An 11,269-nucleotide genomic window follows, 5' to 3' on the forward strand; every position below is an offset into this window, starting at 1 on the left:
CATAGGCAAAAAAAATTTTCCGCCAATATTTGCCAACGCTTTTTAAAAGCGTCGGCTAACGACGATGCTTAAAAGCGTCATCGAAGTTTATATGTAATTGACGACACTTTTTAGCGTTGTTAAATAACAACGCTTTTAAGCGTCGTCGGAAGCCAAAAAACCACCTCATTTTAGTCCCACATCGGCGGATCTGAAAAAGAAATAACTGTTTATGTAGCCAAACCCAACCACTCCAAACGGATGGAAAGAAGGTACCGATCGAGGAGGTTGTTTATATTTCTCTTTATGCTCCATCAGCACTATGGTTTCGGTTGTTTGTACTCCATCAACATTAGTGATGGAGGAGAATATGCAGACCGCAAATGGTATTTTTTGGCTAAAAAAGCAGTAGTGACGCGCTTTAAAGCGTCGGTAGATCCTCTCTTCCAACGACGCTTTGGAAAAGTGTCGGCAGATCCCCCTCTAGCGACGCTTTGGAAAAGCGTCGGCAAAAGTTTTTCCCACTCTTGAATAGATGACGCTTTTAGAAGCGTCAAAAGATATTTTAGCAACGCTTTTTAGCGTCGGGATAGGCTCCAAAAAGCGTCGAGAATACTATATTATCCTGTAGTCGTAAAATGCTTGGTGCTCAGGATGGCCTTTTTGGTCGCTTTCTCTTGTTGTCTCCGTTTGGAATTTGCTTTCAGGAAGGTCTGCTGGATTCTGGTCGGTTATGGTTGTGCAAAAGAATTGCATCATTCTGTTCTCATTTTCTGTATGTGCTCTTCTACCATCTTTCAGTATTGTAGGTCTCGTTCCTCCTTTAATGACGGGTTTCTCTTTCCAGATTTTCTACAATACTTGTCATGTTCTCCAACAACCTATAAAATGGGCTTCTTTTCTTTTTTTCCTCAATGCCAATCTTGGTTGGAGTGTTTCAGCTCCATATTATCTCCCCTTCTTTCCTATATAGGTTCTTCTACTATCTTCTATTAATTTATTTTTACTAAAATAGGCGTTTCATATAGTTCGAATACAAATACATCTAATAAAGTCAGAAAATAACAAATCTCAAATTCACATGCCAAATAAGAAGCCATTCAATTCGCAGCTCCATTAGCCTCTCTGAACACATATCTGGCCTAAAAAACTACATCGTCACTCACCATAGTCCAAATATTTCGAAGCAGTAGGTGTCCCTCTCTACCGCCACTCAGGCCACCTAAAGAACCATATTTTTTTAAATTTATTTTTGGTTGATGCTTTGTCTCCTTCATTTTATCACAAAAAAAAAAAAAACGGTCCGAAGGAGGCATGCGCATGCACTACGTGTGGAGGCACGAAAAGTGCTGGGTGCGTGGGTCCAGGTTTTGACAAGCCATGTGGGGGCTGGAAAAACCCCCATTCATCGATCCTTATCACGTCAGTAGCAGCACTGTTTTAATGATGATTGCTTTGAATGCAGCGCAAGAAAATTGGCGAGAAGCTGCGCTGCCGACCTTGGCAATCTCATGCACTCCCCCAACAATCCCCTGCTGGACCAATAAGACGCCGACAGCGAGACCGGCAAGGAGAGGAGGCCGCGTCGCCCGTCACCTCTCGGGGGAAGCCAGGCGTCCCAGGGCGACCACGTGTCCACCTCCGACCACCCGCCGCTCCACCACACGTGCGTGGACCACTGTGTCAGCTGTTTTGGTCGTCCACACTCGTGAATCGGTTTGTACGGCCCGGCGACGTGGCTGTCCCAAAACCCTTCTCGCGGGCCGTCCGCCGATTCGCCGTGTCTCCCGGGTCGGCCGACCAATGAATCCGTGCCAACGAACTGGCAGCCGGACCGGTGGGTCCACTGACTAGGTTTGGCCGAAACTTAACAGGGGGATTAATAATAAGTTAATAACACCGTAGATTTTGCAATCGTGACCGTTTGATATGTCACGGTGGTGGGCCCCACGACTGCATGATCTTCCACACGGAGATTCCAAGCATGAAGTCTACCGTCGTTTCTAATTGACTAAGGATATGAGGATTCATGTGATTCAAGAGAAAGTGGAGTGATTTAATTATCAGTTCACATGTCAGCGTCATCTCTGATGGCAAACAAAAGGGTGAATACGATGACTGCATACTTAGATTAAGAATGAACGAGACATATTTTATGTTGGCTATACCAAACTAGCAAACTCCTTGTCTGTTTTTTTTTATTTATGCAAGCGAAAAGTAGTCTCTTTAGGTTAAATTATGATGGACCGAGAGGGAGCTCGAAAAAATGCCACATGATAGAAGATTTACCTTCACCATCTAAGAGGTGATTTTCTATTTTCTATTGAAACAAGGAGGTTAAGATCGGAAAACATGATGGAGCGAACTGCTAGTTTTCATATACAAGATATATCCATACATGCCATTATAGATGTATTTGTCCAATTGATACCTCCAACAAAAACAAAGTAATCGAACACTTGATGCAAAACAAGTCCATATTGAATTAATTACATGTGAAATAAGCATCCTGAGACTTCGCATGCCTTACAATCTATCCTCGCCAAACCACTCCATTTCATTTCCTCATCTTCATTTATCAGCATTGTTAATTCAAAGACGAAACTTCATATGATTCATCGGCAGCAGGAGCTATATAATTGTCTTCTTAGTATACGGTCACCTATGTGCTTCTGATATTATGAGAATAGAACATTTTGGCCTATCATTGGCATCAAGGACCACTATGTCGAGAGAACCAATTGAGATAGTCATTTGAAAATGAAGAGGAACGCAATTCTAGCCATAAGGAGTGCCCACTTGTATGATATTTCCCGCAGTAGTTGAAATTAAAAATTCAGACCTGATAATTTGTTGAGGAGATGAAGCAAAGGAAATTAAAATACAAGGAGATGACTTCTCGGAAAACGAAACAGATCAAAGATATCATAATGCCCGACATTGTAATTCAATTATGGTACAAAAACATGCACGCAACTGTGATTACTGACTCCAGCTATAGATCCATGATCATATGCCATCTTGTAGGCCCTACAAGCAGATTATGCCAGCCATATCACCCACTGATGTAGTAGGCTATTAGTCAACCATTCAGAAGGCACCTAGAAGATATATTCCTGGAAGAGCGACATAAGATTATTCTTTTGAACAAGAGATATGATGCGGAGCTGGTAGCATGCAGCAAACGCAACTTGATCATGCAAGTTGCTTTAGAAATTAATGACCACTTGGGTCTTGCATGCAGCATGTTAGGCAAAAATTAGCCTAATTCGGATCTTCTCCGGTTCACATGAGGGGTTCATCATGTTTCAGACATTGCTTTATTAATTCTATTCGGATAAGATTTTGACTTATGACAATAAGATCATTTAACTAAAATATAGCTGAAGACAAAAATCATAGTATATGTGTTATATCAAAAGATATTTAACTAAAGATGTACTGAATCATTATGGAATAAGTTATTCTTATGGCATAAAGAAATCTCAAAGTTAGAAGACTCAAAAGGGGGGAAGAGAAATCAAGAAGAGTTGGTTTGTTTTGCAACTTTTCTCTTTTATGAGAAAAGTTCTTATTTTAATTTTTTTTTCGGTACATCGGCTGCTCATACTAAATGCACATGAGTACAACCAGCCGTGTCAAAAGAAAAAAAACAACTCAGAGGAGGAGGAACAATAGAACTCTGAGTCCAAAGAAACCCTAATTTTAAATCTTTTAATGGTGCACTCCCTCCTGCTTGAATATGAATAATTTATTTCGAATACTTCTTTGATATTATAATTTCTCATAAGTAAAATATTAATTAACATGCACGACCACTAATAATCTTCAATGGTATGGTTTGCTCTCTCTCTCTCTCTCTCTCTCTCTCTCTCTTCTCAATCTAGTAGTTGAGCTGAATTTCTTTCAGAAACAAAGCCATGATAATTACAAACATATCATCAACAATCAGTAGGTAAGGTGCATCGCACATGAGAAATTTTATTTTTGCTACATGCCCAAGTACAACACGAAATGGACTTTCAGAATTATGATTAAAGCTTTATATCAACAAGATAACCACTAGATGCATTGAGAAGTGATCTGAAAACGTTGCAAAATGCAGTTGTATATTTTGTGTTTAGGGTTTCGTGCAATGTAAGCCGAAGTAGTTGGGATGTTCATATAATATAGGGTAGATGCGAGAGCTTAACACAATAAGATGTAGCAACAAATAACAAATGGGGTGTCTTTTAATTACCAACTGCAACCTATTAAGCTTATGCATGCACATTGCAGCATTGGCATGGACCGTTCTTAGCCATAATGAAAGAAAATTGCAATCAATGTCACCCTATTTCCTTACAAAACTATTTCTAATATTAACAAACCACTACACGTAATTCACTTTTGGTAATTTTTTTAAAAAAACAAAAACAATTAAATCATATAATATAAATTCAGGACACAACATACAAATTACTAAATAAACAAGAAATGAAAATACATGACATGAGATAAATAGTAGATCAACTGGAAAATATATAGGAAAAAGGAAGTGTGTAAAATAAATATAAATATGAAATAAAGAATATAAATTTCAATAAATTATTTTCTAGCAAAAAGAATTATGTTTGAAAAGAAATAATGGTGTATCTAACATTCAAATCAAAAAATTGTATTCTAATATTTCTCAAATACCGGTAAAGATAAGCATTAGTCCATAGGATCAATTTCCATCAAGGAGATATATATAGAAAAGTGAAGGATAAGCATCATGGACCATACAACCAAGTAAACTTAACTAAAGCAATTAACATATCTTTTCTGCAAGTTGTCACATCCTCGCCACAATTCTTTAAAAAGCTAAAAATACTTCATAATCTCTTCTTTTCCCATGCTCAACAAACCCTATGCATATAGCAATATATGATAAGAATTTTTGAAGAAGGTTTATGTCCGGAATGCCATGAGAAAAAAATCAAGAAAAAGATTTATACAAATAGAAATTTTAAGGAAATACTTCAAAATTGAGAAGTCTAACTTTTTTAAATGATTATTGTTAAAAGCTGCTTGTGCAGTCATTTAAAAAGTTGATTCTACAACATAGCTCAAGAGAATTTATGTGACTTGCAAGAATTAGTGAAATACACAAAATATTGGTATAATCTTCGGTTGCCATGCCGGAATGACCCATCGTAGTGCTACTATAGTCTAAGCACGCTTAATTACAGAATACTGATAGGATCCGATGCGTTAGTGCCGGTATGATCATACCTCCGGTTGCCATGCTAGAGTGAAAAGAATTTGAGCAACTTTTTATCTGGATAATCAACATCCACATCATTTTTTTTACAAAAAAGAATATAGTACAGAATTACAGTGACCAAACTCAAATGGAAGGTTGAACTCCTACTCTCCTAGCTCTTATATGGTGCATGCTTCCTATGATATCATAGCCCTCCCCAGATTTGATGGCTCAGCCTCATCATGTATCTATAAATTGTACTACCAGGCATGTTTGCCAAGAAGAGTGCTTTCTCAATGTGCTAGCTCGACAGCAGAAACAAAAGATTTCTAATGAAGTATGATGGCATTCGCAAATGTTTTGACGTTCATAGAGGGTGGATGTTACTTTTGCATGACCCACTAGCTGCGATGAAGAAATTAAGCCCTCTAATGACATCCAGCTCTAAAGAAACATTTGCCTCCTACTCCATCATGGCTTTTTATCAAGGTTTTTGGACCTTTTCACTGGAGAACACCAGAGGAAAAGCAACATCTTGAGCCGAACCCCCTCTTTCTCATGCAACCGCCCAATCGCTTCCATCGCCCGGCGCTGGTGCATGGTACAGCGGTGGATACTTGGACTCCAGTCAAATCACTCTTGGTCACGAGATTTATGTCGATGGCGGTGATCGTGGGGAGGCCAGAGCCCCCTTGCCCAAGATTTTTCGCACACCAAGATGGCAATGTTCTATATATTTGTTAACGTCTAATCTTATCTCGTGAAATGGATATGTTCTGGATTTCCTCCAGACAAAGTCTTGGTAAATTAATCGTTCCCCTGCCTTCACATCCTCTCTCTCTTATGGACACGCTCTCACTCCGAGGTCTTAGGGACAGGTGGCCTCGACCCTCCCTATAAATATAGCCGAGCAGCCCCTCCTTCCCTCACAGCCTCGCCCTGCTCGATACCACACCTCCCTTCGTGCGAAGCCCACCTCCGAAGCTGCTCTGTTTTCCTCTGTTTTCGTTGCTCGAGAGCCATGGTGGTCTTAACCAGTGCGACACTCGAACAAATTACCCTACCGGTTGCACCCAAGCTCGGCACGTATTTCTCGGGTACTCCCGTCATAAACCTTGCGCAACCGGGCTTGGAGACCCTCCTTGTGAGAGCCTGCGAGGAGTTCGGGTTCTTCAAGGTGACCAACCATGGGATCCCCGTGGAACTCATGGCTAGGCTGGAAGCCGAGGTTGTGAAGTTCTTCGCCCTTCCTCAGACGGAGAAGGATCGAGCAGGGCCTGCCGACCCATTTGGTTACGGAAACAGGACCATTGGTTTTCATGGAGATATGGGCTGGGTGGAGTACCTCCTCTTGGATGTCACTTCCAAGCCCATGTCTCACACCTCACTAGCCTTTCTCCAAGAACCTGCCGCAAGCTCTTTACGGTGAGAACAGTGCTTAAATAAAATATAGCGTGTTTATGAAAGTCTTCATAAAAGCTGACAAATTTTGAACTTTTTGAGTCGGCGTTTCTTTGGCCGTTTTAGTTTTTTTTTTTTTTAATCCTTTCTCGGTGGGTTTTGTTGCAGGTCTGCTCTGAGTGATTATGTCTCAGCTACGAGGAAGCTGGTCAGCGAGATTTTAGAGTTGATGGCTGAAGGGCTGAGGATTCAGCCGAGAAATATTTTGAGCAAGATGGTCACGGACGAGGAGAGTGACTCGATGCTTAGGTTGAATCACTACCCTCCGTGCCCACACCTTCAAGGGCCGGACTGTTGCCTGACTGGATTTGGAGAGCACACGGACCCACAGATTATTTCAGTTTCGAGATCGAACAACACCTCAGGGCTGCAAATATCTCTGAGGGATGGGAGTTGGGTCACAGTTCCACCGGACCAGGACTCCTTTTTCGTCAATGTTGGCGACTCCTTGCAGGTCATGAGCCATCCTTTCCACACTCTCATTCAGCTCAATATTCTAAACTTGATGGGTTTTTTTTTGTTGCTGTTGTTGTCGTCCCAGCCAAACCACCTCTAGTCTCATTCTCCTACCAATAAGCTATATTCCCTTTTCTCCTCCAACATATTAACATGGAAACTTATAGTCGAACCATGTCCTCTGTTCCTTGCAATCAGCAGAGTTTTTCCCCACTCTTTCATTACTGCATAACCAACCATATATAGAACTCAATGGTACGCGAAACTGGATAAAAGAAGGCTTGTTTTCATTTTTTTAAAGGTTACATGGGATCTGCGATGGTGTTTTCTTTCCCCCCTTTGGGTTCTGGGTATATATATCATGTCTAATGGTTACACTCTGGGCTTGCTTCAGGTTCTGACAAATGGGAGATTCAGGAGCGTGAAGCACAGGGTTTTGGCCAACGGCTTGAAATCCAGGGTCTCCATGATCTACTTCGGAGGGCCACCTTCTGGAGAGAGGCTGGGACCCTTGCCACTGTTGATGAAAGAGGGAGAGCAGAGCCTCTACAGGGAGTTCACATGGTGGGAGTACAAGAGCGCTGCCTACAGAACAAGGCTGGCTGATAACAGGCTGGGGCAGTTTGAGCGGTAGGAGAGGTCAGTGCTGCCATTTGATGCGTTGGCTTTCCATAGATGAGCCATCGCACTGGTCAAAAAGGCAGTCTTCACAAAGTCACCCTCGTTTAGTTGTTAACAAGATAACGATGGAAACAAAATGATGTCAGCTTTCTCCTTGTTTAATCCTTTCCACCCTGCTCTTGCTTTCCTCTACGATGACAACCCTTTACTCTTGCATGGAATCACGAATGTAAATGGATCGTTAATGTCATGTTCGAAATGGTTGCTGCCTTTGCATATCTTTCTAGCTCTGTTTTCTCTCCAGTGAGCTTTGCTTTCTTTTTCTTTTTTTTTGGTAAAACTGATAGATTAAACCATTCCAGAATAAATATATCCATAGAAATTAGAAAACAAAGTATTTGGTAATTGAACAGAAATTTCTATCAAAAAGGCAGTCTTCACAAAGTCACCCTTGTAACGATGGAAATAAAAGGATGTCAGCTTTCTCCTTGTTTAATCCTTTCCACCCTGCTCTTGCTTTCCTCTACGATGACAACCCTTTACTCTTGCATGGAATCACGAATGTAAATGGATCGTTAATGTCATGTTCGAGATGGTTGCTGCCTTTGCATATCTTTCTAGCTCTGTTTTCTCTCCAGTGAGCTTTTCTTTTCTTTTCTTTCTTTTTTTTTTGGTAAAACAGATAAATTAAACCATTCCAGAATAAATATACCCATAGAAATTAGAAAACAAAGTATTTGGTAATTGAACAGAAATATCTATCAAAAAGGCAGTCTTCACAAAGTCACCCTTGTTTAGTTGTTAACAAGATAACGATGGAAACAAAAGGATGTTAGCTTTCTCCTTGTTTAATCCTTTCCACCCTGCCCTTGCTTTCCTCTACGATGACAACCCTTTACTCTTGCATGGAATCACGAATGTAAATGGATCGTTAATGTCATTTTCGAGATGGTTGCTGCCTTTGCACATCTTTCTAGCTCTGTTTTTTCTCCAGTGAGCTTTTCTTTTCTTTCTTTCTTTTTTGGTAAAACAGATAAATTTAACCACTCCAGAATAAAGATACCCATAGAAATTAGAAAACAAAGTATTTGGTAATTGAAAAGAAATATCTATCAAAAAATTCTATAATATGCATATATGTAAAACGTTGAAAATAATGCACTGCACAGGACGGAGCAAGTCTGGCTCCTTCGCAACTTTTGAACATAATGCGATAGAAAGCACAACCTTAAAAGTAGTAAGGGCTTTTGGACTGAGCATCCTATAAGATTTTTTTCTATTTTACTAAAAGTTCATTACCCTTGCTACTCCATTATTGCAGGCAGGAACTCAAACATGAGTAAAGCTTGGAGAAATGGTCCCAGCGAGGGCTTAGGCAAGACAAGCATTTTGCAATTGAATATTTGAGATGTTGTTGTTTAATATTTATATAGTGTTGATGAATTTTATACAGAAAATTAAGTGTTGTATGAAAGTTAATAGTCTATCTCGTTAAATCTTTAGTCAAACATCATGATATTGGAAAGTTGTGAGAGCATTGCTAGCTATTATTAATCTAGTTGGTTGGCACTCCTTCCCATTTGAAGTCTAGGGTTCCCAACCGGTGGTGACATCCTTACCATATTCCTCGAAAACAGAAAGTAGAGTATTATTCTTATTATTTTGTGATGTAATTTAGATTGCCTTTTTTTGAGTTAATAGTGTTGTGGGAATCATCAATCAACTCTAGTTCCCTTAACAGTTGGATGTCATTATTTAATATATTTATTTACTAGAACTTGTTACGATTGCAGGATCAAATCCAATTCTCTTATATCAACAGACTTTTTAAATCAACTAACTGGTACCTCTAATTTAATTATTAGGGTCTAACTATGGCTCATCAAAGTTGTAGTCTTCTTCATATTATTATTCTAAATATTATTATTTGTCCTGAACACATTTATGCAAGTGGTGTACATGATTCTACTTGTTTTGCACATAAAGTAGGCATAAAATAAACGGCATCATCATGCCCATTATGTACATGATTTTATACATGTATTGACATGGCTATGCATAGTTCTCTTTGTACACATAATTCACAATCATGGTGCCATTGACATGGCACATCATTTCTTTTTCAGAATTAAATGGTAAGCAAAATTAGATGTTGGAATTATTTCTTCTTCTTTTTTTTGCACAATAGATCTTGTTCTTTCTTGATAGGTAAATCAAGATCAAAAGATAAAATTATCCTATACTTCATTTGAGTACTATTACCAACCGCCGAGTCATTCCCTGCTTAATTCTCCATGCTATTCAGCAATTTAGGATATATAGGAGGTAAGTGAGTATCACGAGCGGATCAAGCCATTCATTTATCGAGCACCATGTAAGAGTGGGAAATGAAGCATGGAGTAAATTATAAAAGTCAGCAATTTTTTTCTTCAAATTAGAAGTTCATAGAGTTGGTGAATTGTGACTGAAAAAAAATATTATGTTTAGTCAGGAGATTAATAGCGATGGGTGGTTGGATTTGGAGTGACAACTGATAGCTTGGAGAAGCTCTTTTTTTTTTAATGTAAAGGGAGATTTAACCTGCCAATTTTATTAGTTGACATGATATTTACAAGATTATGATAGAAATCTGAGATCCATTCTTTCAACATTACTACGATTTCTTTATTTTTTGTAGGAGCTTGAACTTGGCCAAGTTTGTTACCCATTAATAATCTCTTTCCACGTGTGCATGAACAAGCATCTTTCTGATTGGATGGATCGGATCTTGGTCTTGCCAAGTATAGTATTGCCTTCCTATTCCTCCCGGGACAAGATCTGTGTTGATGGGATTTTGGTCTAGCCAAGATTGATATCCCCTCTTTTAACCATTTCCCTGCGACTTAGATTGATTGGATCTTGCTTAAGTCCTGTTCGAATCCCATTGGCCCCTCTCACTCTCTCTCTATCTGGCTGTCTGAAATTATGACCCAAGCCATAAAGATTGACACGGAGCAGCCTTTTAGAAAGATTCCAGCTAAGGGGACTCCTCGGCAACTGCGATACATGTGGTGAATCCCCAGCCGCGGCCGTGGGCAAATCAGAGAAGGCTCGGGATGTGGGGCTGGGATCCAGCCGAGCCACGAGGCCGAACCCGAGTGACAGGACTGGGTCAAACCAGAGTTATTAGGTGGAGGACATCCTTGGGTACGATGGCCATCACCTCATGGGACCTGGGATTAGGTACGTCAATTAAATTCTACTGGCCTACCCAGATTTCGTGACGTCCCTCCTGTTGATGAGGAGGATTTATGGTAGGGTTCGTTTTGTTTGGAGATCTGAACCTAGCCCTTTTTTTGTTCTTTTTTCTTCTTTTTTTCCTGACGCCTTTCTGTGAATTCCAGCTGTTGGGTGTACCAAAAACTTTTAAGTAGCAAAGTTTGTGCCATTAGTTTAGATCTAGTTAGTCGAATCCAATTGAAAGCGATGTCGTTGGAAAAATCTAAGATATACAAAGGATGGACGAAGGGGCAGAACTGATCATGG

The 11,269-nt window shown here is 39.9% G+C and overlaps 1 protein-coding gene across 1 annotated transcript; it reads left to right on the forward strand.

Moving 5' to 3' along the window:
- The first annotated feature begins 6,087 nt into the window (after positions 1-6,087).
- On the forward strand, positions 6,088-8,024 carry LOC103715949 (gibberellin 2-beta-dioxygenase 1-like). The gene is made up of 3 exons (XM_008803753.5): positions 6,088-6,631; positions 6,776-7,121; positions 7,518-8,024. Exons 1-3 carry the CDS (start codon positions 6,228-6,230, stop codon positions 7,755-7,757), a joined length of 990 nt encoding a protein of 329 aa, XP_008801975.2. The 5' UTR covers positions 6,088-6,227; the 3' UTR covers positions 7,758-8,024.
- The last annotated feature ends 3,245 nt before the right edge of the window (positions 8,025-11,269 follow it).

The sequence above is a fragment of the Phoenix dactylifera genome, chromosome 5 (genome assembly GCF_051530095.1).
Source record: "Phoenix dactylifera cultivar Ajwa chromosome 5, Ajwa_hap1_PhDact_Kaust_v1.1, whole genome shotgun sequence".
Taxonomy (NCBI): domain Eukaryota; kingdom Viridiplantae; phylum Streptophyta; class Magnoliopsida; order Arecales; family Arecaceae; genus Phoenix; species Phoenix dactylifera.

Excerpts from the sequence above, each read along its gene's own strand:
- LOC103715949 (XM_008803753.5), top strand. The coding sequence starts at position 6,228 with ATGGTGGTCTTAACCAGTGCGACACTCGAACAAATTACCCTACCGGTT. Across the intron at positions 6,632-6,775 it reads CCTGCCGCAAGCTCTTTACG|GTCTGCTCTGAGTGATTATG; the intron begins GTGAGAACAGTG and ends GTTTTGTTGCAG. Across the intron at positions 7,122-7,517 it reads ATGTTGGCGACTCCTTGCAG|GTTCTGACAAATGGGAGATT; the intron begins GTCATGAGCCAT and ends GGCTTGCTTCAG.